This window comes from Chanodichthys erythropterus, chromosome 20, assembly GCF_024489055.1.
Source record: "Chanodichthys erythropterus isolate Z2021 chromosome 20, ASM2448905v1, whole genome shotgun sequence".
Taxonomy (NCBI): Eukaryota; Metazoa; Chordata; class Actinopteri; order Cypriniformes; family Xenocyprididae; genus Chanodichthys; species Chanodichthys erythropterus.
Window position 1 is genome coordinate 12,560,144 of NC_090240.1, and position 13,658 is coordinate 12,573,801.

The window sequence follows — 13,658 nt, forward strand, 5'->3', positions numbered from 1 at the left end:
TCATTATTAGAGGTCTAACACATTTGTTGAGGTAAATACTTGGCTTAGATTCTTTGCACTTTAACAGTTTATATATATATATATATACACACACACACACACACACACACACACACACACACACACACACACACACACACATTAAGTAGGCCTAATATTTCTTAGTACATTACTAATGAAAGTGTTATTAAATCACCCCTTGCGGGCGCGGCATAATGGTGTGCTTTGCGCAAGTTTATTTTGACAAGCGCCCTCTCATGCGTTTGCCCATATGTTCCTCACTTCCTCGTGCACGCGCCGGTCTGGATGTAGTTTAAATGACACGCGTGTTTTATTGCACTGGCTACTGTCATTCATCTCCACAGCCACTTGTGTAATCAGTGAATCGCTCGCTGTGAGTGCGTTCAGCACTAAGGTGAGAAAGCAGAGGGAGGAGTTTAAACTTGCCAGAGGCTTTGGAAGCTGAATGACTGTCATCTCTCTCTCGGGTTTATATGTGGACGCGCGCGCTGATTCCTCCTGCTCCACAGCAGATCTTTTGCGCTCGGTTCAGGAGCACCGGCTCTCTCTTCTACCGGACCGGACACCCGTGAGCATGGCAGACACCTACTAGAGCCATCACGGAGAGATACGCGTTTATACCGACTATGGCTGTAGACGGTAAGCTCACTGACTGTGATATTTACTACGTTCAACAAACCATACTGCATGTAGCCACATGCGAACGATGATCCGTTTATTTACATGCTGGCGTTACAGTATACAGACAAAACTTATGACTTCTGATGTTTACTGTACTATACTAGATTATATTGTACTCTAGACTAATATTTTTGTGTACTATAGCCAAATACCTAAATTAACTCTTTACATTACACTGTTTAGGCTACACAATATTTACAGTACTATTTACCTGTGCCTTGTGCTACTATAGCAGCTACTAAAACTTGGTTACACTTTACTGTGTAAGTACTGAGTAATAATAATTAACTAAATGTACTTACTATAGGGTTAGGAGGAGGGTTTGGTTTAGGGTTAATTGCGTGTAATTATGCATAACTTATAGTTATTACTACATGTAACAATGACACTATAAAATGAAGTGTTACCTAAAACTTTTTAGTATACAATATAATATTTTAACATAATTGTTTATGAAATATAACCATTTAACATTTTGTTTTATTTGCTTTATTTTATATAAAAAATAAATAAATAATAGAATTTTGTTTTATTTCCCAACATTTTAACTTGGTTTTCTTCATAAATAATTAAAATAAAAGTTTCTATTTACTATTATTTATACTGTAGTGTCCTGTACTATACTGTACTACTATAGAACAATATTGTATTTATTTATTTATTTATTTTTGCTGCACCCTGTGATGCTGTTTATATTTTTTTTGCTGAATGCCATGTGCAAGATTAGGTCAAAAAGCTGGTAATCGGTGCAGGCTGACTCACACATTTTGTTTTTTTCTGATGTATTCGTGCCCATCATGTTGACATTGCGCTCAACTCGCTGAAGGGAAAGTCAGATATAGTTCATGGGTTCGCAGCTGGACATAAACATAAAGTCTACCTGACAACTTACATGATAAATGAAAACATTCACACGCATGCTCGCGGTGATCTCAAGGGCTTTTATGTAATCGTAAGAAATATATGTTTTCCCTTGGCCATGGGCAATTATACATAATCATATTTGCTATATCTGCAGCGCTCAGCGTGGTGCTGAAACGGACAACAAGACCTTGCCTCACTTTAACCTGTCATGTCCTTTTCCTAATTCTCTCTCCTGTCTCATATGTGATTCAGAAACTTAAACGTAGTTTGTTCCTAAAATACACTCTAAAAATGCAGTTAAAAACAAGACAAATTGATTTGAAAATGGACAAACCCAGCGATTGGGTTGTTTTAACCCAGTGGTTGGGCTAAATGTTTGCCCAACGTGCTGGGCAGTTTTATTTAACCCAACTATTGTTTAAAATTACTCTATGGCTGGCTTAAAATGAACCCAAAATAGGTTGGAAATTAAAAATCAGACACTAACTACTAGAGGCAACAATAATAATCAAAAGGTGAACATTTATTAATAAGCAATTTAATAAATGATTATTGTTTAATTATTATTCATTAAACTTGTTAATAAATGTTAATTTCCAACATTCTTCGGGTTCATTTTAAGCAAGCAATACAGTCATTTTTAAACAATAGATGAGTTAAATAAAACTACCCAGCAGGTTGGGCAAACATTTAACCCTACCGCTGGGTTTGTCCATATTTAACCCAACTTTGGTTGTTTTTAACCCCGCATTTTTGGATGTTCTTACTGTAAAATCATGTGCAAAAACGTGCATTGGCAAACAAATTGCATAATCATAAAGTCCCCCTCAAGGAATGTTAGATCATTGTTTATTCAAACATTTTTTTTATCCAATTAAAATGTCTTGTTTTAATTCATGTTGTACTCTTTGTTTAAGCACGTTCTGTGCCATCCTAAGAGAAAGTCTGATATGACTACGCAAACGGTTTATATATAGAGGACGCTTGTATTTGCTTTCAAGCATTTGATTAGACAACCGAATTACACTTGAGAGAACTGATTGTTTGCTTTAATATCTTCTATTGCACAGATATTGCCGCATCATTCTCCTGTTACAGTACATTTATTGCTTGGCAAGATTTCATTTCATAGAGACTGCAATAAAAAGGTTTCCAGATATAATAGCGCTGGTTTCTGATTCACATAAAGCATGTTTGTGTCACTGAAGCTTCATCAGATCTGGAGAGGCACAGATGTTGGGTTAACCCCCTCTCGCCCTGTTTCACGCACCCTACAGCTCTTAACCAATCCCAGCATGCAGCGGGAAGACTGGGCTGTTTTCCTGCTACCTAAGGGAGCACCAATGCATTAAGTGCATGGACAAACGCGTGTCACTCATTCATGCATACAGATGGATTAGAAATGCTAGAGCCACAAGCTTCACTCACCGATTCTAAAATCACACACAGTGTCTGAAAAAATAGTAAGGGAGAGAGTGAAAGAGCAGTAGCGATAAAAAGAGAGTAATTTCTGGTTCAGTTTCGCTCAGATTGACATGCAATGGGTGTAGGCAGTGTATATTTTGGCTCAATGTGTGCTTGCCCGTTATCAGCAGAAGTGATTCCATGCTTGACCAGTCTGTCAACATCATTCATTGACTGTTTTTTTTCTGTGACTGGAAGACATTTGCTGTTACTCTGTCATTGGAGAACACAAATAATGAATTTTATTAATTTCGACCGTCTCGCTTCAGTCGCCTAGCAGGTATTTTTTCTACGTTTTAATGGAAGTAAATCTAAAGTGTCACATTTTCCACTCTCCAATAATAAAAAATAAAAATAAACCAAGCATAACTTTCACTTTTGCATCCAGCCATGCTATTCTTTTATGTTAATTGCTGAGAGATGAACAGCTTTTCTTTCCATTGTATTTCATCATAGTTTTGACTTGGTCCATCAGTTCATAAAATATGTAAAAACTCAATGCACTTGTAATGGAAGTCTATGGAGCAAAGCAGTCTGGAGGGTTTAAAAGCAGAAATGTGAAGCTAGTGCTATAATCCTTCTTTTAATTCTGCCATACAGAGTGTGTTATTTAAGCTATAAAGTTGTTTAAATGTGCTGTATGTAATTTTTACCGTACTAAAACATAAAAATACCATAATATGTTTGTAGATAATATGTTTGTAGAGAAACATGCTAAGTTGTTTCTCCGAAAAACAATGCTACAGCCAGTTATTCTAATTTGAAATGTGTGTTCCATGTCGGAATGTCTGTTTTTGTTTTGGGCTGTGTGATTCCGCCCACTACCAATTTGCCCGATACCCTGGGTTGCCAGTTGGTGGAAAACACAGTGTATTGCAGTCATGAAAGCCAGCAAACGAACTGGGTCAGAGATCGCAGATTCTACCTGACCTAAAAAGCCTCGGCATCCATCTAAAAATCTCTATGACCAGAGGCATATTGAAACGCAGATACATTAGCTGATAAACTTACGGTGTTTAAGTCTCCTGCGCTCGTTCTTGTTGTGTGTCCTCAATCTGGCGCTCGAGCGTCGAGTCTGAGGGAAGGAGGATGGGGCAGGAGAAACAACCCTCTTCAATATTTTGATTTTGGACTCAACCGCTAGCTGTCAATATTACATACTGCACCTTTAACCCTTTTGAGGAACCCTTTTTTGACAGCGTCTCATTTAGTGTCATGAACACGCCTGCAAAATTTTGTTGTGGAATGCGTTTACAAAATTTCTGATGATTTTGATGTTTGCAGCTGTCTATATTGCATATGCATTTGTAGGAGTTTCCCTTTCAGACCACTTTTTATGGGTGGAAAGTATTAAAATGAATCATGCAAGGTGGTTTACTAAGGTTTGTGGTAGTCAATTTACTGGTATTTGTGCCATTATTCAATGCCCAAAAAAGCATGTCTTAACCCATTTTGCACCTGACATGACATTGAATTTACACATTTTCAGTAGATCACCTGCAAAACTTTCCAGTCCCATCAGCACTTTTATTAGATTGCGGTCGCATGCTAATTTGCCCTGTTTCTTAAATCTGGCCCTAAATGTCAGTAATTACATTTGATTAACTGCACTCTAAAAACTAATTCAGAGGACCTTTAGTCATTACTTAAATATATATATTGTTGTGAAATAAAAAATCAAGTTCTGAAATGCTGTTAGACTTTTTACTTGTAATTGTTATTTTATTGAGCATGGATGACACACAAATTATGCCTGTTGATTCAATTATACTATCATGACTTGTCATAGTTTAACATTTTCAGTTAATCAAAAATGTATTTAATTTTAAGTTCTGTTAATGTAAAATACATTCTGATGACGTGTAAATGTGTTTCATCGTTTTGAGTCGTATGAACACTTCTTTTAACTGGTCTGGGATTTATATTTCCCATCATGCTTTGCCCATGGCACTTGAAAGGGAGAGTAAATACTAAAATTAAGTGTTATATAATGTTCTTTGCACAAGATTAATGGTAAGGGAGATTTAGCAGTAATTAATGTTTTGTTATGCTAATTTAGAAGAGTTAATGTGTTAATGTGGGTTTTTGGACAGTTACCATCATGGTGACAAGCGGTGCTTGGTAAGTTCATGTTAATTAGAAATGCAGTTTTAATGTGTCCAAAAAGCGTCTTCACCTTACTTAAAACATTATGTTGGATCAACTTAAATAGTTGCATTCATGTTGACAATTATTAAGTTCATGTTACTTAGAAATGTGTTTTTATTGTGGCAAAAAACATCTTCACCTTACTTAAAACATTATGTTGGATCAATTCAAAATATTGCTTTGAATTAATGTAATTCTTCCAATTGGCTTAAGTTAAAAATTCTAGTTGAAAACGTTAACATATTTTTTTTTTTTGTTGAACCAATGTTTTATTTTTTAGAGTGTGGGTAACTGAACTCAGTATGCTGTTCAGGGTGTCTTGAAGTCAATTGATAAATTAAACCATAAGTTAAACATAGAACAGTTCTTCGGCTGCCATCCGCCTCTCGATATTTCAGTCAAGCAAAATTTACATATTGCTATTATATCTTATGTTTTTTAATCCACACAACTGACACGTTTACCTGTTGTAGCTTATCCATTTTGTGGGCAAAAAATAGATGCTGACAGTCAAGATGCACCATCTGAAAAGTGCTAATTAAACGTCACTTTTACGGTCAATGATTTCAGCCCTCAAAAATGATTTTGTCTGAAACTGAAAATTCTTTTTTTTTGTCCAAATACTTTTGGTTGCTGAAATTTCAATGCATCACTATTGAATACAAATCTCACTAGACTCATTTTTAAAAGGTATAATGTTTACATTTTATGGCCAGTTTAAATTTTATGTAATGCATTATAGAGTGGTGCAGGGATGATGTCAAAATCCGGAAGACTAATTCACCGCTGGTTGCATTGAGATTTTACTATGAGGTTTTATAATGGGTTTTCAATTTATGAGTACAATAAAGCCTCTAGTAAACATAACTTGACTATACTTTGACGTTTTGTTCTACAACGTAAATCACACACCCATAGTGACAATGCAAATTTTGAAACAGTTATGTTAATTTTTGAAAACGTACATTTCTAATAAATAACTAGATAACACTGTAAAAATGAATTGTTGGTTTAACCCTTAAATGCATACCTTGGGTCTTTAGTGACCCGGGACATCATTCATTACCCTCCTCTTCGTTCATTTTTTAAAGTTAGACATCAACCTTCTTGGTATTCCTCAATCAATTCATTATAAAGTATATAACAAGAAAAAATATCATTAAATTATAAAAGAATGCTTATTTTTGTATTTATTTTTTGGAAAAATTGAATAGGGTCGCTAATGACCCGAGGTGTGTATGAGTGTAGGTATATTTTTTCTTCACAACAATAATTGAATCTAAGATGATGGAATAATTGCAATTCACCTTTATTCCACAAGGTAGCAATGTCTGATACACAATGCTGAATTGACAACTCATTCAGACAGAAAACGAAATAAGAAAAACATGAAATGGCTCAGCGATTTACTGCAGAGCAAGTACTGAACGCAATCAAATATGACTGTTACTGGATGGATCTTGTGAAGCTGTTAGCGATCGAAATATTGATTTTGAAGATGTTGAAAATTATATAGTTTTGAGAATACATTTGAGATTGCTAATGGGCTCATATTCGTGACCTCAAACATAAAACTAGCCTATTATTTGCTGAATTTACTGGCAAATGAGCTCTGACGAGGACAGTGGTGATGGCATAAAACATCTGCTCAAACGGAGATCTTTTAAGCTCCAAAAGGTAACAAAATATGATTTATTTTATTCTTCTGTAATTGTTACTCTATTATCAGAAGAGTTTTATATTATCGCGAGAGGTAGAGATCCTTTCGTGTTAGATATAGATCCGGGTCGTTAAAGACCCGAATATGTAAGAATGATTGGCAAAACTGTCATGCATTTAAGGGTTAACTTAAAAAAAGTAAGTTACCTGGTTGCCTAAAATTTTTGAGTTTATTGAAATTAAATACAATGAAGGCAATTGGTTTATTCAACAGAAACTCAACATATTATGTTATCTGAACCACATTAATTATTTTAGTTGATTTGTCAAAAGAAAAAATGGTCTGATAACAAATCATGAAAATAATTTTTTACAGTGAAGACAGTTTGGGGTGTGAGTGTGTGCAGTGTAGAACAAAACATCAAAGTATCATCAAGTTATGTTTACCACGGACCTTATTTAGTCATTAATTGAAAAACCAAATTATAAAACCCCATAGGAAAATCTCAAAGGAATCAACGGCGATTTAGTCTTCCGGGTTCTGACATCATCCCACTCTATTGCCATGCTCCATAGACTTCACTTGCAAAAACACACTTTTTTGCTTCCAAAAAATTCTAAATTATTGTCTGTGGCAATCGACATTATGTCACAGATGCTGTTGATAGAGCTTAACTAGTATTGAACCCAGAACATTCCTTTAACAATGGTCCCAAATCTGTTCCTTTAAGAGCTTTTGTCCTAAAGCCTCTTGATCTTGTTTGTACTCACAGTGCATTGTAGGTCAGATTAAATGAATCTCGCCCAAACCACATGACCGAAGATACGTCCCTGTGAACTGATTCTCACATGAGTGCATGAATAAAAGAAGAAAAGGAGGTGAACTGAAAGGAAGCTACTGTTTTCTTTAGTCACATAAACATGGTCTTTATTAGCTTTCTCTCACATGTTTGTTAAGGAGGGGCTCTTAACAGCTATTTGGTGTCCTGCCCAAAAGTTGGCTTTGGAGAGCTTTTGAAATGTGATCCTGGCTCAAATGGTGTGGAATGTGTGTGTGTGTGTGTGTAGGCCAGCATCCTTGTGTCCTCACAGGCATTATATCCACCTTAAACCATCCATCCATCCGTCCCTTTATCCCCCCATGCCTTTGTATCGTATCTTTCAAGCAGACAAAGGATTTTGCTAAAATGGATTTTGTGTGTGTGTCTGTATGGCATGTTTGATGTGTGTGTGCACATCTATGAGTTTGTATTATGTTTTTATGCTGCTGTATGTAAGTTTGGGTTTTAATTCTTGTTCCTTTGGCCTGTTGTTAGTCTTAATATCCTCTTACGGTGTCATCGCAGGTCACACAGCATCTATGCTGACATCAGGGGAAGAGAAAGTAAAAAAAAAAGAAAAGAAAGATTTGCCTGATTTTTTTCCTTGCAGTGATCTGTTTAAAAGATCTCTTAAACTAAAGGACTTCACTGTCAGTGCATCAGAATAGAATAGGTTTACTGTTTGTATTACATATTTGCACAGCTGTTGTGGGTGGATATTTTTCTCTGACTTTGATCTGATTAGACAATTTGCCGTCAGGTACGTTCACACGTCAAAAATATTAAAGCAATGTGTACAGGATTAATGGAATTTCTGTCAGAATGTTGACCCAGAATCTCAAATAATAATACTTTAAGAATGAGACTGTGAAGAAACAAATCTTACTGGATAATTATTATTTGCTCCAAATTTGAAGTGTATTTCTATTAGCAATCCTATGAAAATTTCTCTTCTGGGTGGTTGCTATGGTGTTCTGAATGATTGTCAGTGAGTTGCTATAGGTGGTTGCTTACTGATCTAAGATAAAGGAGGCTTCCAAGTCTCTATTACACTATATTGTGGTCCTTCCTTCAATATAAATATATTAGGGGTGTAATGGTACACAAAATGACAGATTGGTATGTACCTCAGTACTGAAGTCACAGTTCGGTATGAGTTTGGTACAGCATTGGGGAGAAAACTAAACATAAAGTTGCTTCTTTTTTCTTCTTTTTTTTTATTAAACATTGGTTTATTGAACAAATTGTGTCTCTCTCTTATGGAAGAGGATTAGGGCCAAGCAATAATAAAAAAATAAAACCATCTCGAGATTAAAGTTGTTAAATTTCGAGAAAAAACTCATTAAATTTCAAGAAAAAAGTCGACATAAAATGTCATTAAATTACGAGAAAAAACTTGTTAAATTCCAAGAAAAAAGTTGAGATAAAATGTTGAGAATAAACTCGTTAAATTACGAGAAAAAACTCGTTAAATTATGAGAACAAATTTGTTAAATTATGAGAAAAATGTCGTTAAATTTCGAGAAAAAAGTTGAGATAAAATGTTGAGAATAAACTCATTAAATTATGAGAATAAAGTCATTAAATTACAAGAAAAAAATCGTTAAATTATGAGAACAAATTCGTAATTTAATGAGTTTATTCTCAATATTTTATCTCGACATTTTTCTCGAAATTTAACTAGTTTTTTCTCGTAATTAAATGACTTTATTCTCAACATTTTATCTCGACTTTTTTTCTCGAAATTTAACGAGTATTTTCTCGAAATTTAATAACTTTAATCTCGAGATGTTTTTTTTTTAAATTATTGCTTGGCCCTAATCCTCTTCCGTACTCTCTTAAATAAATTCATTTATAATTATCTTTCTTGCACATTACTATAATATTAAAGGTTATAAATTAACAACAGAGCCCAAACTATTAAATTCAGTTGCTATTTATTTTTAGATATAATAATCAACACTCAAATAAAAAATGCTGTGGACACTAAATGACTTGCCTGAGGTAAATGTAATGCTACGTGAGATATTATTTTCAAGCTGTTTCATGTCTTTCCGCGGTTGAAATACTGGTTGAGAGATTACATGTAGAAATTCCAAACGACATTTTTGCACCCTTCAAGGGCACTTCGAGAAGGGGACACCATTTGTAGGGGTGTTCCAGACAAAAGTGAACAACTGAATACCTTCACAAAGGGGCCTTCCACAAGGCTGTTAGTGAAGGGTTCATGCGATGGTCACTTTGAGGGAGTAATATTATTATTTATGCTCATGTGACCCAGCGAATACTCATGCTTCATTCATTTTAAAGGTTTATAGCGTGACGCAAGAGCCCTGCTCCCTCCAAAGTCCCCTTCGAAGGCAGTAGGGCATAGGGATGCTCCCTTCCGTTTGGAATTTACCCGTAAACATATCTATGCATAGATCATCTGTTCTTCTTCTGCACTTTTGTCTTGTTGTGGCGGTTAGCAAACAGCATTGCATTACCAAAAGTGCCCCCTTCTGAATTGGAGTGTAAATCACCTGTGACTGACTGTATTCGTGTGCACCAAACCATGACCGTATACTGTGATGGTTCGGCGAATACATGTACCATTACACCCCTAAAATATATGTATTTTTTTCCAAACATTTGATTGCTTAGAAAAGTATTAACACACCCTAACAATGTTACAGGTCGAGTTTAACACTTTGGGATATAGGTTTGTTCCAATCCCTCACGCTAAATAAAATGCATAACAGACACTGTTTATAAATATGAATGAATTGTGTTGAAATTGTGCTTGATCTGGTTAAAATGATACGGATAAGGTGGAATCTGAAGATCCAGTGCACAGATTGCTTTCACATTCAAATCAATAAGACCGTATAGATCCTAGAAAATCACCTGCTTCATCCATATGCTGCCTTATTACAAATCAGTGCTACACTTCTGAGATTCCCTATGAATAATGGTGGGATTGAGGGGGATGGGGAGGAAAAGCAAGGGGGAGGTGTCTAATAAACATTCACTCATCAATCCCCCTGGACTTTAAACAGATTGATCAAGCGTTAAAACCCAGGAGGGATCAATTTGGCTTAAATCAACAAGGATCTTTGTGAAAATGGACAGAGAGAAAGAAGGAGGCAGAGAGATGGCTGAAGAATGGAGAAGAAAGGTCCATTTCTTTTCCTGGGAGGACTGATGTCTGAGTCGACCCATGAGCTATGGAAAATTGCTCTCGCAGAGGGCAAAGCTTTATACCCTCAACATCTCAAGTGCTCTCATCTTCGTTCTCCCACACCCACCCAGTAGTACCTAATTTCTTCACTACTGTGGTCACTCATGATTTTTTTTAAATGGGCAGTCTGTCAGCTCCCCTCATCCTGTTGTATTAGCAAGTGCATGGGCCCGTGTCCAATATCTCTCTGTTAATTAGTGCTCCGCGAAGGAAAAAAAAAATGCACGATTGGGAAAGATAAAGAATGAAAGGGGAGGATGTTGAAGAAAGAGACAGAGGGAGAAATGGAGAAAAGATAATAGAAACTGCAGAGAGGGGTGTGCTAATTAGAGATAATGCAGTTGGTTTGAATTTGATGGAAATTGACGGTTTCTACTTAGTTGCCATTGTGTAGTTGCTTTTCTAAAGCATCTCAAAGCAGTGGTTCCATTTTATGAGGAGGCGATTTCGTATGAATTAGTACAATTTGAATTGTAAAGAACATTATGAAGGACCACCCCTAACCCTGCCCCTAAACCTACCTGTCACTGGAGTAAAAGATCTAATGAACACATACAAATGAGATTGTATTAATTCATATGAATTAGCCACCAATTCCACAAGACATAAAATAGTTATGAATTGCCGTGGGAATGTTGGTGGTTCTCTTTTTATAGAAGTACATTAAGTTCTGGAATACAGAACGCACACTGTAGTCGCTGTAATCACAAATTGAATTGTAGTTAATAAATTCAATATATCAATTAAAAAATCTAGTTACATTAGAAATACTGGAAATATCTTAGCGTATTTGGAGGTGGGGCCTTTAAATATTGTGTTGAGGGCCAGGGCCTTCAAATGAAAAAGGTTAAAATGTATATATATATATTTTTTTTATAAACCCCCCCCCAAAAAAAAAGCTATATGCCGATATTAAGTTCTCTTCTTTCTTTTGTACTTCATATGTATCATGTAGACATTATTATTAAACCAGTCCTCTATTGTGTAATCCTGAACTGTTTGGTACTGTTCCTCATGTAGGATAGCGTATCTGATTGGCCAGTGGCCTCGCTGAAGGCACTAGGCAGAGACGATGCAGCTCTTGGTGGCAAAAAGCAATTACACTATTTTATTACACTGATTTTTACATCTGTATTATCAGTCTCACCCAGCTCTACTCCAGCTAATGGGTGTATTATAAACCTGTGAACACAAGAGGGGCTCAACATGCTGCGTCTTCTCTTCTCATCTCTGTTTGTTTGTGTGATGAACAGCTCTCCACATGCCACCCTGTCCCTCAAATAATCACCCATGGGCCATATCTCTGATTCTATCTCTGTCTCTGTCCCTTTCTTTCAGATCAGCTTTCACTTTCTGACCCTTCTGACTGTCTGGTAATTAATACAAACACATCCTTCAGATGGAAGGGCTTTAGATGTGGATATTATATAATTAGGTGGCTTATTTAGGTTTGCCACACAATTTATTAGATTTTATCCTCTGATTCATCTTTATAGTTGGTGGTAGCATGGTACATTTATGATACCAAAATATAATACCATGGTACTTTAATGTGTACCACAATTAAGAGCAGAAAAACTTCTTGTTGCCTTTAGAGGAATTTGGTGCTTTCCTCATGAGCTTGTGAAAAATAAGTACACTTAATTGCATTTAATGTACACTTGTTGTGTAAATCTTAAAAGTATTTTTTATAAAAAAAATTAGTTAAAGAAAATACATTTTCATGACAATGTTTCTTAACACACTTAAGTACACTTTTAAAAAGAGCACCTTGTAATGTAAAATAAAAAGTTTTACTTTAAAGGTGCCATCGAATTGAAAACTGAATTTACTTCGGCATAGTTAAATAACAAGAGTTCAGTACATGGAAATGACATACAGTGAGTCTCAAACTCCATTGTTTCGTACTTCTTATATAAATCTCATTTGTTTAAAAGACCTCCGAAGAACAGGCGAATCTCAACATAACACCGACTGTTACGTAACAGTCGGGGTGTACGTCCCCAATATTTGCATATGCCAGCCCATGTTCCCAACATTATGAAAGGCATTAGACAAGGGCAGCCAGTATTAACGTCTGGATGTGCACAGCTGAATCATCAGACTAGGTAAGCAAGCAAGAACAACAGTGAAAAATGGCAGATGGAGCAATAATAACTGACATGATCCATGATTACATGATATTTTTAGTGATATTTGTAAATTGTCTTTCTAAATGTTTTGTTAGCATGTTGCTAATGTACTGTTAAATGTGGTTAAAGTTACCATAGTTTCTTACTGTATTCACAGAGACAAGAGCCGTCATTATTTTCATTTTTAAACACTTGCAGTCTGTATAATTCATAAACACATCTTCATTCTTTATAAATCTCTCCAACAGTGTAGCAATAGCCGTTAGCCACGGCTTCAAACTCATTCAGAATCAAACGTAAACATCCAAATAAATACCGTACTTACGCGATTAGACATGTTGCATGACGAACACTTTGTAAAGATCCATTTTGAGGGTTATATTAGCTGTGTAAACTTAGTTTATGCATTGATAGAGTTGAGAGCTTGGGAGGGGGCGGAGAGCGCGAGCAATTAAAGGGGCAGCAGCCTGAATTGGCGCATTTCTAATTAATATCTAATTAATATCTAATTTCTAATTAATTTTTAACTGCCAAAATAGGCAGTTAAAAAAATTATTAAAAAAATCTATGGGGTATTTTGAGCTGCAACTTCACAGACACATTCAGGGGACACCTTAGACTTATATAACATCTTGTAAAAAAATGTTC

The 13,658-nt window shown here is 35.6% G+C and overlaps 1 protein-coding gene across 1 annotated transcript in view; it reads left to right on the top strand.

Moving 5' to 3' along the window:
- The first annotated feature begins 532 nt into the window (after nucleotides 1-532).
- Nucleotides 533-13,658, top strand: part of samd10b (sterile alpha motif domain containing 10b) — a 125,858-nt gene continuing 112,732 nt past the window's right edge. The window contains exon 1 of the mRNA XM_067370481.1: nucleotides 533-660. Within this exon, the coding sequence (XP_067226582.1) occupies nucleotides 648-660 (13 nt within the window). The 5' untranslated portion in view covers nucleotides 533-647. The remainder of the gene's footprint in view (nucleotides 661-13,658) is intronic.